Source organism: Hesperophylax consimilis, chromosome 10 (assembly GCF_061612785.1).
Source record: "Hesperophylax consimilis isolate HC1 chromosome 10, BYU_Hcon_1.0, whole genome shotgun sequence".
NCBI lineage: Eukaryota > Metazoa > Arthropoda > Insecta > Trichoptera > Limnephilidae > Hesperophylax > Hesperophylax consimilis.
In genome coordinates this window covers 26,653,357-26,667,869 of record NC_142845.1, presented here as the reverse complement: position 1 = coordinate 26,667,869, position 14,513 = coordinate 26,653,357, and the positions used below count along the sequence as shown (strand labels likewise).

The window sequence follows — 14,513 nt, the reverse complement described above, 5'->3', positions numbered from 1 at the left end:
ATGTTAGCTAGTTATAAAACAACGAAGCCAACAACTTCTCGATTCGAACATACTCATTTCGTTGAAAAACTGAAAAGATGAGGTTCTTATATTCTTATTTATTAGTTGAAACATCCAGTCTAGTACAAGCATGCTCCGGGGCCGGAGTGTGACGGTTATTTAGGGTAGTTTCGTGACATAACAGAATAGTGATAAAACATAACATTGAAGAAAAGTGAATTTAAAAAATCTCACCTAACCAATCCCAAACTGATCAAACCTAACTCGGAGCAATTTTATTTGACACATCCAGTCAGTGTAAGGACAATCAGGGCCAGGAGATGTGTTTATGGATCCATGACAAAATAGCGCAGTGATAAAACAGAACATCAAAGGAAGAGAAAAAAACCTAACCTAACCCAAAGCAACTTTGATTGACACATCCAGTCTAGTACAAGCATTGATTAAAGAAGAACATTTTGGAGGGTCCCACCAATTTCCTAACTACTACAGCTCGGCGACAGTCAACACGCTTTCATGCTATATTATCTCTAAATAAATAAATAAATAATTTTTTTTTAAATGTTATCGTGTAGAAAAATGCCATTTACTTTTACTAGGTACCCCAAATAAGATAGGGAAGCGCTGGTTTAAGTATTTCGAATACAAGATGGTTGAGTTATATTAGGTTAGATTTTTTTCCTTCACTTTTCTTCAATGTTCTGTTTTGTCATGGAACCTTTTCTGATATTGCCTATATGTATAAGGGGGCTTATAATCAAGTATAGGGGCAGCATTCAAGCGAACTTTGCCGAATGAATGGCATTCGGGTAAGGCCTTGAGCTTACTTTGTAGAGCCTAGTGCCTCCCACGTTGAGGAGGCATCGCTTCGACTATACCAGGGGTTTCAAACATGATTGGTTGGTGGGATGATTTGAACAGTTCGCTGTGAGCATAATACACCCACTCGCTATTTTTAAAGGAATTCTTAATCACACTTTGTTAACTAGGCCTATTGAGTAAGATTATATTCCCCTAATTAAGATTTTTGGACAAATTGACAAATTTTATTTTGATTTATAAATTTTATTTTATCCATTGTACATCCAAGTTTACAAATGTCTAATTTATTAATAATTATATACAGAAATTTTTCATTTTTATTATTTCGATTAAATGATATGATTTCTACAATCCAGCTTGAATCTATCAAATGGTGTAGATATTGTTATGATTTCCGGCAGTGCATTATAACAATGCCTTCCTTTGTAAAGAAAACAATTTTTTAATGGCTTTTTTTGGTAGCCTACTTTAATTGCACGTTCTTGTATTACGTGTCTGTGAATGTCCTGTGTATATAGTTACTTTTAAAAATATGTTTCGCCTATTTATTATCTATTTTGGAGAATTTGCAACGTATTTTGTTCTCTGTCATTACATAAAAAAAGAATAGTTGAATTAAATGAGAAAAAATGAAAAATATATGCCTAAAACTTGTTGTTATATTGTAGAAATTCTGAATATCTGTCCGAATTAGATAATGCATTTGCTGGCTATGCATGTAAGAATGTTGTGTTTGAGATGTATATTATTTATTTATAATGTCTTTATCAATTAAATTTAAACCAACTTGGAGCTAGATTATGGTAATGTTTTCGTACGTGTTATTTGTCTTGGGAGTCACGTGTTGATGTCTAGTCTTGTTTCGTAATTGTTATATGTAAAAAAATAGTTTATATTCCTGTTTGTTCAGTACAGAAAAGTTCTTAAATAACTGTTGAGAATCTAAAAATGCCTGGGTGAAATGCTCTAAATCTATGCTTGGGTGGGACCCAAACGCGATATCAACTTAGCCACTGACCGGTTGGATTCTACACAATATATAAATGATCAATTTATATATTTTGTAGAATGTATACCTAAGCATTAAATAAATGAAAACATTACCTCTTAATATATTTTTCTCATATCAATTGACAGCCTTCATGGTGGAGGGTAAGGCTCACAACTAGCAAGCCATAGGTAGCGGGTTCAAATCCCGATGTGCGCAATAAATATTATTTGATTTCCGATCACTAGCGTATTATTTAACTGTGTACAATAATATAATAGTGAGGTAGAGGTAAGGCCCGCCTCTGAGCACCGCCGATTTCAAGTAGGCGGAAGGGGTGGGGAAGTCACATGGAATGGTAGCTGACGTGGTCGCGCGTTGTTTAATTTGAGGCGCGACTCAAATAACGATCCCTTCCGAAGTAGAACCGATCATTTACGATTAGTTTTAGTATCAAATATTTGTTTCGTTTTGTGATGTACGCGGCAGTGTCTACGGAGTAAGGCAATGTTTGGATCAATTAAGTTTCTGTCTAGTAATAAACTTGTTCAAGTGTGCACATTGTTTTTATAATTATTATAGTTTGACGTAGGAAATATTTGGCATTTTTTAGGTATAGTTAGGTGTACTGATTACTGATTGTAAACTATCACTAATGAAAGTCTGAAATTTGTCGTTGATTCCAGAGTTTTTATTTAAGAGTTGAGAAAAACTGATAGTTATAACAAACTGACCGTAATATGCGATACCGTGAATTCGCATAGAGAGCCAACTAGTTTCCATTATAACCCACGGGCCGTTCGTTGACCAGCCCTTTGTTATACTGTATTTTGTATTCTCTCTATAAAACAACCCTTTTCACAGTATTTGGGTCATTGAAATGACAATAATTTCATATTCCGCCATGCTTGGCTGCTTTAGTGGTTGGGTTTTTCTTACCTTGAGATATTGGGCGATTGGGTCTGCGGCGGAAAGGTGTGAACTACCTTTCAAAGAAAATCAGGTCATGCGGCATAATACCTCGTTAGCATGCTAATTTATTTGGTTTTGATTAAACAAATTTTGTTAATTTATCTAGAATAAAAAATTCGCGAAATAATGTCGTGGTGTTGATTCGTTTAATCATTTACGTTAGTTAGTTAGTTTCTCAGAAACATGGCTTTTTATTTTAATTTTTAATTCATGCATAATACATTTTATTATCTTTCTATTTTCTATTTGCTAAGCTTTAAACGGGGAAAGAAGAAAGGTAACATAGGAAGGTTTGATTTTTTTTAATGTGCATACCGCACAAGAGTCCCAACTGCTTCCAACCCTCAGAAGCCAGTAAGAATTGAGTTATGTTGTCACGCTGAAGGTAGTGTGGAGGGAAAGTAAATAGGGAAGAGGAAGGTGGGGAGTAAATAAATTGCGAAATAACAAAAAATCATTAAATAAAATTTTATTGCGCACGCCAGGATTTAAAATCTAGACCTTCGGATTGCTAGTCGAGAGCCTTACCCATCGATCACGGATACCGATGATAAAAATTTTCTTGTAGGTGGCTAGAAGAAGTCCCCAGATCGGGGGGTTTTGAATTTTAAAGGGAGAAAGGGAATTTTTTGGAAAAGGGTACGAAATCTACCGATTTTGAGCAAAAGTATAATCATACTTTTTGTTCAGTGGCTATATATTTTTTACCCAACTAAAATTACAAAACGGTGAGCTCTGGCGTCATTAAATATGCACAGCATTTTATTTTTCTAATCTTTAGCTCAATGCAAACCCTATTTCTGTTTATAATAATTTATTATATTGAGATTTCATTGAATTTTCATTGCAATGCCAAAAAAATTAGTTCCGCTAACCAGTTTTAATATTACATTTTATTCATTCGTTCAAAAGTATGTTGACTTTCAAACAGCACAGGGTAGTAATTAGTAAACGTATGTTGTATTATAATTATTGTACGGGTTTTCCAATAAGAGGTGTTATTTTGATATTCAATCGTAAAAGATCAATGGTTTCGTTGCTTGTGTGGCACGTAGTGTGGTTTTGTTGAAAGTAAACGTTGTCTAAATTAATACCATCCAATTTTGGCCATAAAAAATCATTAATCATCTCTTGATAGCCCAATCCATTTACCGTAACTGTTGCTCCAGCCTCATTTTCGAAAAAGTAAGGTCCAATGACTCCGTCGGACCATAAACCGCACAAAACAATCACACGTTGAGAATAGAGAGGCTTTTCAATAATAAATCCCCTAAACTGGGTTTTCCGAGCCCCAGATGCGACAATTTTGCTTGTCGACAAAGCCACCGAGGTGGAAATAGGCCTCATCACTCAAGATGATTTGCATTTGATTCACTCAAGTGAATTTTAATAATTTCAATGCATTGTTGAAGCGTGTATCGTTTCATTTTTATTAATGGCGTAGTTTTTAATTGTCAAATGTCAAAAAATGACAGCTTCAAAAGTAATATCTACCCAAATAGCGGGCTATTCAAAGTAACACCTCTTATTGGAAAACCCTTTAGATATACCTAAAAGCTTATCATCCTTTGAATGCATAGGCAGTAGAGGTTCTGTGAGTACTTTTTGATACTGGGTACACTGAGTACAGGTACAAGAAAATATTTTATTTAATATGTTTTCTATACCGACCTGAAGATTATAGTATCTGGGGACAGAAAGTAATAAACACTTGAGTATTTTGTAACGGCTATTTTTAACAGGTATTTTTTTGTAACTGTACTCAGATAATTTCTGCCTACAACGATTCCCCACAAATTTTGTAATCTTTTATTCGTGTCCTCTGGTATTTTTGCTTTTGCGGATTATCCGTAATTGGATTGGAGGAACACTAGCGGCTAGCGGTTGCCGAGAATTGCATATTAGAGGTGATTTCTGTGTGTGTGTGTTTTCTGGTCGTTACTAGGTACAGTGTGTACAGGTACAGAAAATACCTGTGTTTCGTGACGCTGCATTGTTTTAACGCTTTTTCCGCTCCAACCAACAAGGAGGCTAGGATTCAAATTTTACTTGTTTGAATCTGCGCAGTGTTGCTTTGATTTGAATCAAGCCGCCCGCTCCGTAGCGAAAACTTCATCTAATGACAGTTGACAAAAACACCGTACCGAGAAAACAACCGATGTGTTAATTTGATTTTTAGCCGGAGTTATAATTAGTTCAATCTTATACGAGTGCCGGTGAATTCCTCCACCATACGAGCGCTACCATAAGAACCATATCATCAACATCATAACCAACTCTTCCGTAAGTCACATTTGCGAATACCTATATTTTTGGTTCAGCGAACGGAGCGTTAATTTACATAGGCACATACCTGCCTAAATTATAACCATTACAATCTAACCCATGTGTCGATGGTCTACGCGATTATCGCACAACCTATCCAAAACACCGGTTACAAAATACTCAGAAGTATTTTATACCTATCTGGGAACTGGGGATAGAAAGTAATAAATACTCAGTCCCAGTATAAAATACTTGTGGGTATTTTGGAACCAGTTATTTTAGAGACTTGTCACAGGTACAAAGTACCGCATGAAAATACCCGGTACTTTTACTGCGTACGATAAATTTGCCTCTCTTCTAATAAGCAGGGCCGGTTCTGAGCCAAACAGCGCCTGACGCTGCCAAAAACCAATTACTCTAATAATGATGGTTTGCCTGAGGTTCACATTTTATTTAATTCCTTATTATTATAAGTTTTTTCAGACAGATACCCACACATTTAAGTTATTTATATGTAAGATTAATAACACAGTACGTTACCATTTAAATATTATATGTAAAACGATTTGAAAATTTAATGAAACGTTTTTCATACTAAAACATTAACGGTAAGCACCAGATTTTATTTTTCTAGAAAATGAATTAAATTTTCCAAGGCATTAAAATAGAAACATCTGAGATTTTAGTAATACGCTTATCAGAATTAATTACAATCAACGGAGACGGATTTTATAGGCCTGTTAGGGTAAATTCGACCGTAGGTCCGTGCAATACGCCGGGCCGTGCGTCGCATATTTTTATACACGCCTTCTGCACTTACGTCATTAACATTCCGACATTCTTGTAGAGTATTGAAAGGGCGCTGTGGTGTTAGATATTATAAGTTGCTTGACGCCTTGGCTAGTCGGCGCCCGGAGCGGACTACTCCAATTGCACCTGTACAGTTCATAGATTGTAAGTTCTTTGCAGGTTTATAAAGGTATTGGAAAAATAAAAAATTTCTTGTAGGTGCTTAAATTTACGATGCCCGAGCGCATAGAGTTTCCAGGAAGATTACTAGTTTTATTGACTTCAAAAGCACCCGTATCCTACAAAACCGATTTGATAGATTAAATTTCTAGAAATGTAGGAAGTAAATAGCAGCTGTAGCGAGCAATAAAATAATCGAATCGTACCTACTTACACTTCCACTTGGACCACACAGTGCTATATCTGTCACAAAATGATACGTCCTCATAAAACTCGTTCTATCTCCTTTTCCCTTGTGGTCAGACATATAATATAAGTAGATTTAGAAAGATAATAGATTTTGTAATAAGAAAATCTGAAAAAGTCTTTTATTTAGCTACCAAAAATAGTATTATTTTTTTTATGATAAACTAATGTTCATAAGACAAGGTTTTTAATGCATAGCACAAAGGATAACAAATGATTATAAGCAATAATTAGTCGCCCGAAATATCCATACAAATTTAAAATATCTCCCGAGTAAAAATAAATTCCGCCGACGGGAATTGAACCCGCACCTTCTGATGTCCGGTCAAGTGTTTTGAGACCACTGAGTTACGTCGGCTTATTTCCAACACCCCTATTTTGATAGATTAACAATGGTTCCAAGCAGGCTGTTGGAATAATCTGGACCCCTACCTTGAGTTTCTTCCCTTATTTATTATCCTTTTATTCTCGACAGCTAACGCCATCTATGGATAACCTAATAGAATTTTCAAGTGTCATTTATGGGCGAGCTCATATACTAATATCATATATACATCAAAAATTTTAAGAAATCACTTTTATGGTTTTGTGGTAGGGTAAATAAAATAAATTAGTGGCTTAAAGTAGATTGTATTATCCACAAAACACATATTTGCGATGAATCAGCAGGCAGCATTCCACATTTCTTCAATCACCTCCTAAATCCACCTAGCCTTCTCTGCAAAGTAGCATTTCCAATTGAGAGACAATGTGCAATAATTAAGTTATCTCGACCATTTCGAATTTCATCTATCTGTAAATCTAATTTCTAAAATCTGCTGCATCCTGTCTATTATTAAAGCAATCCTTACTTTGACTTGATGGCTAACTTTGGTTAGGTGGCTAACTTTGACTATTATTCAGAAAAGATTATTTTTTTAAATGTGAAATCTTCCGACTTTCTTATTTGTATTTTTTTTCAATATTATGGTACTTACCTGCCTGAAAAAAAGTTTAAAAAAATAATTTTCAATGAGATACGTTTCTACGGACAAATTTATTTTGTAATTCCTTATTAGAAATTTGATTTATTCAAAATGTTTGGTTTATAAGTAGGTAGAAATTTAAGTATCCATTTACAAATCTTAAGACAAAATTTTGGGTTAGTAAATTAGATGTTCACAGAACAATTAATTAACATGTAATAAACTTTATTGCGTTTTGTGCTACAACATGATTTTGTTTTGTGTTCCAGGTAACGGTCTGATAGACGAAGCGGAGTTCTTGCAGTGGGTGACGAAGATACAGGCCTTGCAGGGCACCTTGACGGGAGAGGCGGGGGATACAGAGGACGAGATCACCAGAGATCTCCTGGCCGCTTTTAGGTACAAAATGCTACAACTACATTATATTTTAAAACAATCAATTAAAATATAAAATACAAATGCTAGTATAAATTAACTACAGGGTTTTCCAATAAGAGGAGTTATTTTGAATAGCCCGCTATTTCGGTAGATGTTACTTTTGAAGCTGTCGTTTTTTGACATTTGACCAGTAGAAACTACGCTATTAATAAAAATGGAACGATACACGCTTCAACAACGCATTGAAATTATTAAAATTCACTTGAGTGAATCAAATGCAAATCATCTTGAGTGATGAGGCCCATTTCCACCTCGGTGGCTTCGTCAACAATCAAAATTGTCGCATGCCGGAAAATACATGAAAATTGTTGAAAAGCCTCTCTTTCCTCAACGTGTGACTGTTTGGTGCGGTTTATGGTCCGGCGGAGTCATTGGACCTTACTTTTTTGAAAATGAGGCTGGAGCAACAGTTACGGTGAATGGATTGCGCTATCGAGAAATGATTAATGATTTTTTATGGCTGGAATTGGATTATATTGATCTGGACAACGTTTACTTTCAACAAGACGACGCTACGTGCCACACAAGCAACAAAACCATTGATCTTTTACGATTGAATATCAAAATAACACCTCTTATTGGAAAACCTGTAGTTGCACCTGTGTTAATTTAAATTTAATCTAAATTTGAAAACAGCTCTGTTAAAAAAGTGTTTTTTTAAAGAACGATGATAATTCCCATATTAACACAATCGTGTCGTGATCGAGGACTTATCTAGCAGAAGAATTGAACTTGCCACGCCTGGGAGGTGTCTTGAAACTAGTACAAGTACAACAAGTAGTACAACCGGAAAACTGGTGAATCTACATCACACAGCAATTCGTTTTTTTATTTTTTCTTTCGATAACTAAACGGTTAAATAAACTTTTGAACCCAGGTTTACGCTTCGACACATTATAAAATACATTAAAAGGCTGACATTAACCCTCCAGCTACCGATTTAAAAAAAATAGCAAAAAAATTCCAACTTCTGATTCGATTTACTCGAAAACAAAAAGCTCAAGTAAAAAAAATATGCTACACAATCGATTCCAAATGTGATGTCGATTTACCAGTTTCCCGATTGTACATAGGTACCTACTATGCGTTTTAGGACACTGTGTATTTATTTTAATTTTCATTAAAAATTACCAGGTTTCGTATTTTAACTGTAAACGATTTATGATGACAGAGAACAGCGCTAATATTAGGAAAATATTAATAGTACTTGAAAAAAAAATTGTTGATAAAATAACTGGACGAAGCTACTTTATTGAACAAAGTTCAATAAAAATCTGTTTAAAACCTGTTTGTGAATTCTATTTCTTGTGTAATCGAATTAAGAATTAAATGGTGAAGATCGATTGAAGGTAAGAATGAAAAGTAAAGCTAAGAATTGTTGCGAATACGTCTTGTTCAGTGGAGTGCAGTTTTTTTCTTTTCAAAGTGGAATAAATTGCGAAGGTCAGTGATCATGACCAAGAATCAGAATAAACAACTCGATTAACCTAATTTATACCCGCATCGTCACGACACACAATACAGCGATGGATTTATCGCGAAATCATTAATCCCTTCGACCTCACGGCATGATTACAGCACAATATATTACACGTAATTGGGTTGTTCTAGATATTATCAGCGAACGTAAATTAACTTGCGAAGTTGGCACAGGTTGATAAATACATTGAACTACTGAATTTCAAAGAAAATCCTTTGATTGTGTCGTTTAAATTACTATTAATTGTTTCGGAGAATTTGAACGACTCTTCAAATTTCAATTTTAAAGTTCTGTGAGAGATTTTTTTCAGTGTTGTCAAACAGCTAGCCCATGATGATATAATAACAGAACTTGAATGGGACTTTCACAGGGACCCGAAAATGAACGTTGAAATTTGAAGAATTGTTTGAATTCTCTTAATCAACCCTTCCTAAGTGTTTAATACCGATGATTGGTACTTGAAATGTACTGTATTTTAACAAGAACAAAAGTTCAAGCGATCGTGTTTATTTATCACTAGCAATACTAGGAGTGAGGAAAGAAAGCCTTTACATGTGGACGATGGTTATTCTGCTGGTTCCTGGAAGATTCGGTAGTCAATTACAATTCACATCTTATAAGCACCGTCAATGTTAGAGATTTCCACAACGAAAAATTTTTTTAATTGGGGATGATAAGTTGCACTATTTCAATGACTTCTCACGAGATTATATGCAACGTATAAAATGTATGAATGTGAATGAGGCAAGGAGTGTGTGCCAATACCGAGTTTTTTGAGGGTCCGTCCTCTCTGCCTACCCCTCGGAGAAACGGTGTGATGGTTAGTTAGTTAGTTAGTTAATTCGACGACGAAAAGTCTGTCTTATTTTTTCAAATCTTCTTTCTTTCAAGATAAGACTTTTAGAGAAGACTCTTTTATAAGACTTTTAAAAAAGAATAAAAAGAACTTGAGTAGGAACTGGAATGTGGAATAATCAATAAACTGTAAGGGTTGTTATTAAGCAGGTAATCTGTGTAAAACGTAAAAGTAAATCATCATTAAAAACTAATTCCGGTTGTGATTCCACGGACTACTTATCATCAACTTTACTTATTTACTCATCAAAAAATATGATATTTATGTATTTATTTAGTTAATAGTATTTTTTCCGTTGCAGGGTGTTCGACAGGGACTGCAATGGCTATATCACCAAGGACGAGCTCCGCAGCGCACTGGAGATGATCGGAGAACCTGTGACAGATGCGCAGCTCTCCCAGGTTCTCACTCTGGGGGATGTGGACAAAGATGGCAAAATCAACTACGAAGGTACTAGCTGGCTATTGAATCTCCAATGTCTTTAAAGGCTAATTTCCCGTGGAGGCAATTCTTCAGGTCTTCAAGATGGCAGGCTTCCAATTTAGTTAGGTGCTCGCTTTAAAATAGGAATGGGGACCGTACAAACTGAACATTAATCTGATATAGATTGACAATGGGCTCTGATTTATGAATAAGCAGGCGGTTGGAATAATATGGACCCCGACCTTGAGATTCCCGCATTATTTATAATACACTCGGTCTCTACAATACTCGACAGCTAAACGCCATCTGTGGCAACCTAAGACTAACGTCTAGCTCCATCTATGGGTGCGCGCTTACACTAATATCAAGGATATTACAAAAATGATTATTAAGGCGATGCCATACGTAGTAATGCAAAATCATGTGTTTTTGGTTTGAAAATTAGGTCGCCTAGAAATATTTCAGATGCTTTAAATAAATACCGCGGGTATAATACATCTTGGCCTTTGAAATAATCGAGTATTTTTTTACATACGTCTTTTTATAAGCCCAGAAAAAAATAATTTATAAGGCCTATGAAAACTGCTCTAAAGTTCAAAAATTTCCTAATTACGAACCCATTTTCGGTTATGGTTTTATTGTATAATTTGGCAAATGAATTTATTTATAAAAAGATCGAAAAAAAAATATTTATGCCTGAACATCCACAAAATAAAATAAAAGGCATTTTTTGGCCATGTTGTTTTCTTGCCTAAATCAACGCAGCTGGATGGTGTTAAGCGGGAATTTAAGCCTTATTGCCATCTAATTAAGGAGTGTTATCGATGGCGGCTCGATTCAAAATATTACACGACGTATGGCATCGCCTTAAACTAAGAGAAAAATAAGACCTTGAGATGGAGATGTAAAGAAATTCAACACACGCAATATCAGTCGGCTAGAAGTCCACTGCGCTAGATCCTTTAACACACATGAGGCCATGAGAAAAACAACTACCCTCAGTGCCTATTTACTCCCATTTATCCCCCTACAGGTTTTGCCGTGTGGAGGGTCTTTTATCGAAAAGATCCTCCACACAGCATCCCCAAAGTCAACATAGGCCTCACCCTCAAATAGCCTCTCCCGATCAGGCCCGCCACGCATTAGGACAGACTCATCCACCGCCAAGACCAGAATAAACCTTACCCCATTAACCCTGGCATCCCTGCTAAGTCACCAAACGTAGCGAAACAATTTGGGTAATCCAATAAATGATTCTCGAGGCGGCAGTAACCATACCTGCCTCTCAAATTGATTGAAGCGTTAATTAATACAACATATGTTAACCTCAAATGGCAATTATTTACTTTTAAAAATATTCCAGGGCCTTTTTTTAGTGTTCGGCACTGGTTTTACATTCCCTCTGCATCTGCCGTAGATCCGGCGCTGTTGAAGTGTCTATAATGAGGGTAGAATAATAATAATTTTTAATTATTGAAGACAGTATTAGCGATTCCAACACGAAAATCTGAAACATAAAAAGATACTGCCACATCTAGGATTCGGACCCTTACCTCACCGGGGCACCGCTCTACTATTGAGCTAATGGGACCCTATCTCATTCGGTCTTATTTAACTGTATGATTACTACGAATAAGAACTACAAACATTGTCTTCATTTTCTCACCGCACATTTTTATTGGCAACTATCTTTAGTTAGCAAGGGAAGGGTTCTGGGTTCGAGTCCTGGATGTGCCCTTATCTTTTTCTGTTTCAGATTTTCGTGTAGGAATCGCTAATATTATCTTCAATAATTAAATATTACAATTTGAGGTACTCACTAGGTTATTCAATAAAAATTAATTTAAATGAAATAAGAAACAACAATTTCCCACTTTTAGAAAAACTAATTAACTACTAACGCAGGTACATTTCTGTGCGCATTTATGGGGACGCACAGTGGGCTGAAAATCGCCATTCATAGACATAGAGACTTGAATTTTCAAGGGTATTTTTTTGGCTAGAAATGGATTCTGCTGATTATTACTATGCTATAAAATTTCGTATGAAGCAATTGCGTGTACAAATGACGGAGTTATCATTTTTTAAAGAAAAATTTGTATGGGACTGACATTAAAAATGAGGTTATATCTGGAATCATAAGGTTGGCCATTATATCCTTACACACAGATATACTACTATTTATTTGTATTTTTTTGACATACTTCGTATTGTGGCGCAAAATTCAAGTCTCTATGTCTATGAATGGCAATTTTCAGCCCACTGTGGGGCGCTGCGAGGGGTACCACTGCCTGTGTGCGAAAACAAAAAATACGAATCTATGTATCAAAATTTCCATGAAAAAAGTTTATTTATTGAGACCAGTTTCAGTGTTGATAAAAATAATGAATTAATTAAATTATTGTTTTGTTCTTTCAGAGTTCGTTAGGCTGCTTCTCTAGACGTCTTCCCGCCTCCCGCTGTTAGTTTATCCCAGAAGTGAATTATATCTACCTACATATTATGTTTATAGTAATTTTATAAAGATTACACTATCCACAGTTTCTTGTGTGTAAACCTACCTTTATCTACATATATCGGAAGGCGCACATTAATTTGGTAGACTAGAAGATATAGAATATATTTTCATGCCACGCTATCAATTTAATCGTATGAGCTTTTTATAAAGACAAATATAGAAAACATTAATATAAATAATTTGTAATATCAAAGAGATTATTGTGGTTGTTTTACCCATATTTTAATTGTAACAATTAGTCGAAAAACGGTTGAATTTATATAATTAAAAAATAATAATATGATATTTTTGTAAAAGACGTGGACACTTTTTTTCAGTAAGTACTGATATTTTACATATTTTTCTATATCAAATTTTAAAGTTTTTGCTTCGAGCAAATTATTAGTTCCTGTTAGATTTGTACGTAAAAAATGATTTTGTAAACATATTTTGTCCAGATAATTTTTTTTGTAAATATAAAATTATATGTTTCAGACATAATTTATGTATTTAAAATGAATATAATGTAATTAATATGTTGTTTTGTATAATGTGTGATAATTTTTCAATATTTTAAAGCGTAGTTATCAAATAATAACTGAGCGAAATAACGCTTTTAAAATATGGCGCTTTCAAGTCATGTTCGAATAATTTTATCGCCAATAATTATTATTGGTAAGGAAAATTATTGTTAATATATAAGTATGAAAAACAAAAAAATCACAAATAATTTTTATTGATGACGATTAGCAAAAATATAAATAACATGTTGAAAAGATCTGCAAAATTGTCACAACTATTTTGTTATTTTAAATCGCAAATTAATAATAAACATCTACAAAACTGTTTCTTTTTATTGTAAAACTGATAAACATTGCGCTAAGACAGCGAATTTTTAAAAAGTTTGTAAAGCAGAACTAGTCAATAGTATTAAAAACATTTTATTATAAATGGTTATTTTTTCTTTACTGTGAAAAACATATTTTAATAATGTTCTGCATTATTGACTAACACGTATTGCAGGCATACCTGTCTAAGGAAGTCAGTACTTATTTATCTAGTTTTAATTCTAACATTGATCACAATATTATTTGTATTGATTGTTGAATAAAATAAAATATATTATAAAATAAACATTGATATTTTATTTATGTTTGTTGGGGTTATGACAAGTTTTTACTAATGGCTGCATTTTAAGGTACAAATAAAATTATTGCAAAGAATTTAAAAAGATAACTTTTCACAAAATTTGTTTCACAAGATCATGTCATGTCTTCCTCGGGAATCCGTGATTTTATCTACCATTCACTTTCACGTCATACTTCATTCTCCTTACAACCCTTTCTTCGTTCATAACATACGCCACATTTTATCACACTTAAGAATTTGATTCATTGGGCGTCATCATTGGACGTATATCATTATTTTTTTTTACTGTATATTGTTTCTTTACATTGTATCTTTTTTATGTTAGAATTTTTAACCTCACTAGGACAAGCTTATGTTGAGGTTAATAATTTTATCAAAATAATAAAAATAACACAAATATTATACATTAAGGCGATGCAAAATCATGTGTTTTTGGTTTGATA

General features: G+C 34.3%; 1 protein-coding gene across 8 annotated transcripts in view; it reads left to right on the top strand.

The window, feature by feature from the left end:
• Eip63F-1 (Ecdysone-induced protein 63F 1) overlaps positions 1 to 14,042 on the top strand; it is a 207,746-nt gene extending 193,704 nt beyond the window's left edge. For 7 of the 8 annotated variants that reach the window (XM_089636778.1, XM_089636780.1, XM_089636779.1 and 4 more), the window contains 3 exons: positions 7,497 to 7,626; positions 10,303 to 10,451; positions 12,843 to 14,041. In XM_089636778.1, coding sequence (XP_089492904.1) covers positions 7,497 to 7,626; positions 10,303 to 10,451; positions 12,843 to 12,865 — 302 coding nt within the window. In that variant the 3' untranslated portion in view covers positions 12,866 to 14,041. Of the gene's footprint in view, positions 1 to 7,496; positions 7,627 to 10,302; positions 10,452 to 12,842 lie in introns of all 8 variants that reach the window. The other variant, XM_089636782.1, reaches the window with a different exon arrangement.
• The last annotated feature ends 471 nt before the right edge of the window (positions 14,043 to 14,513 follow it).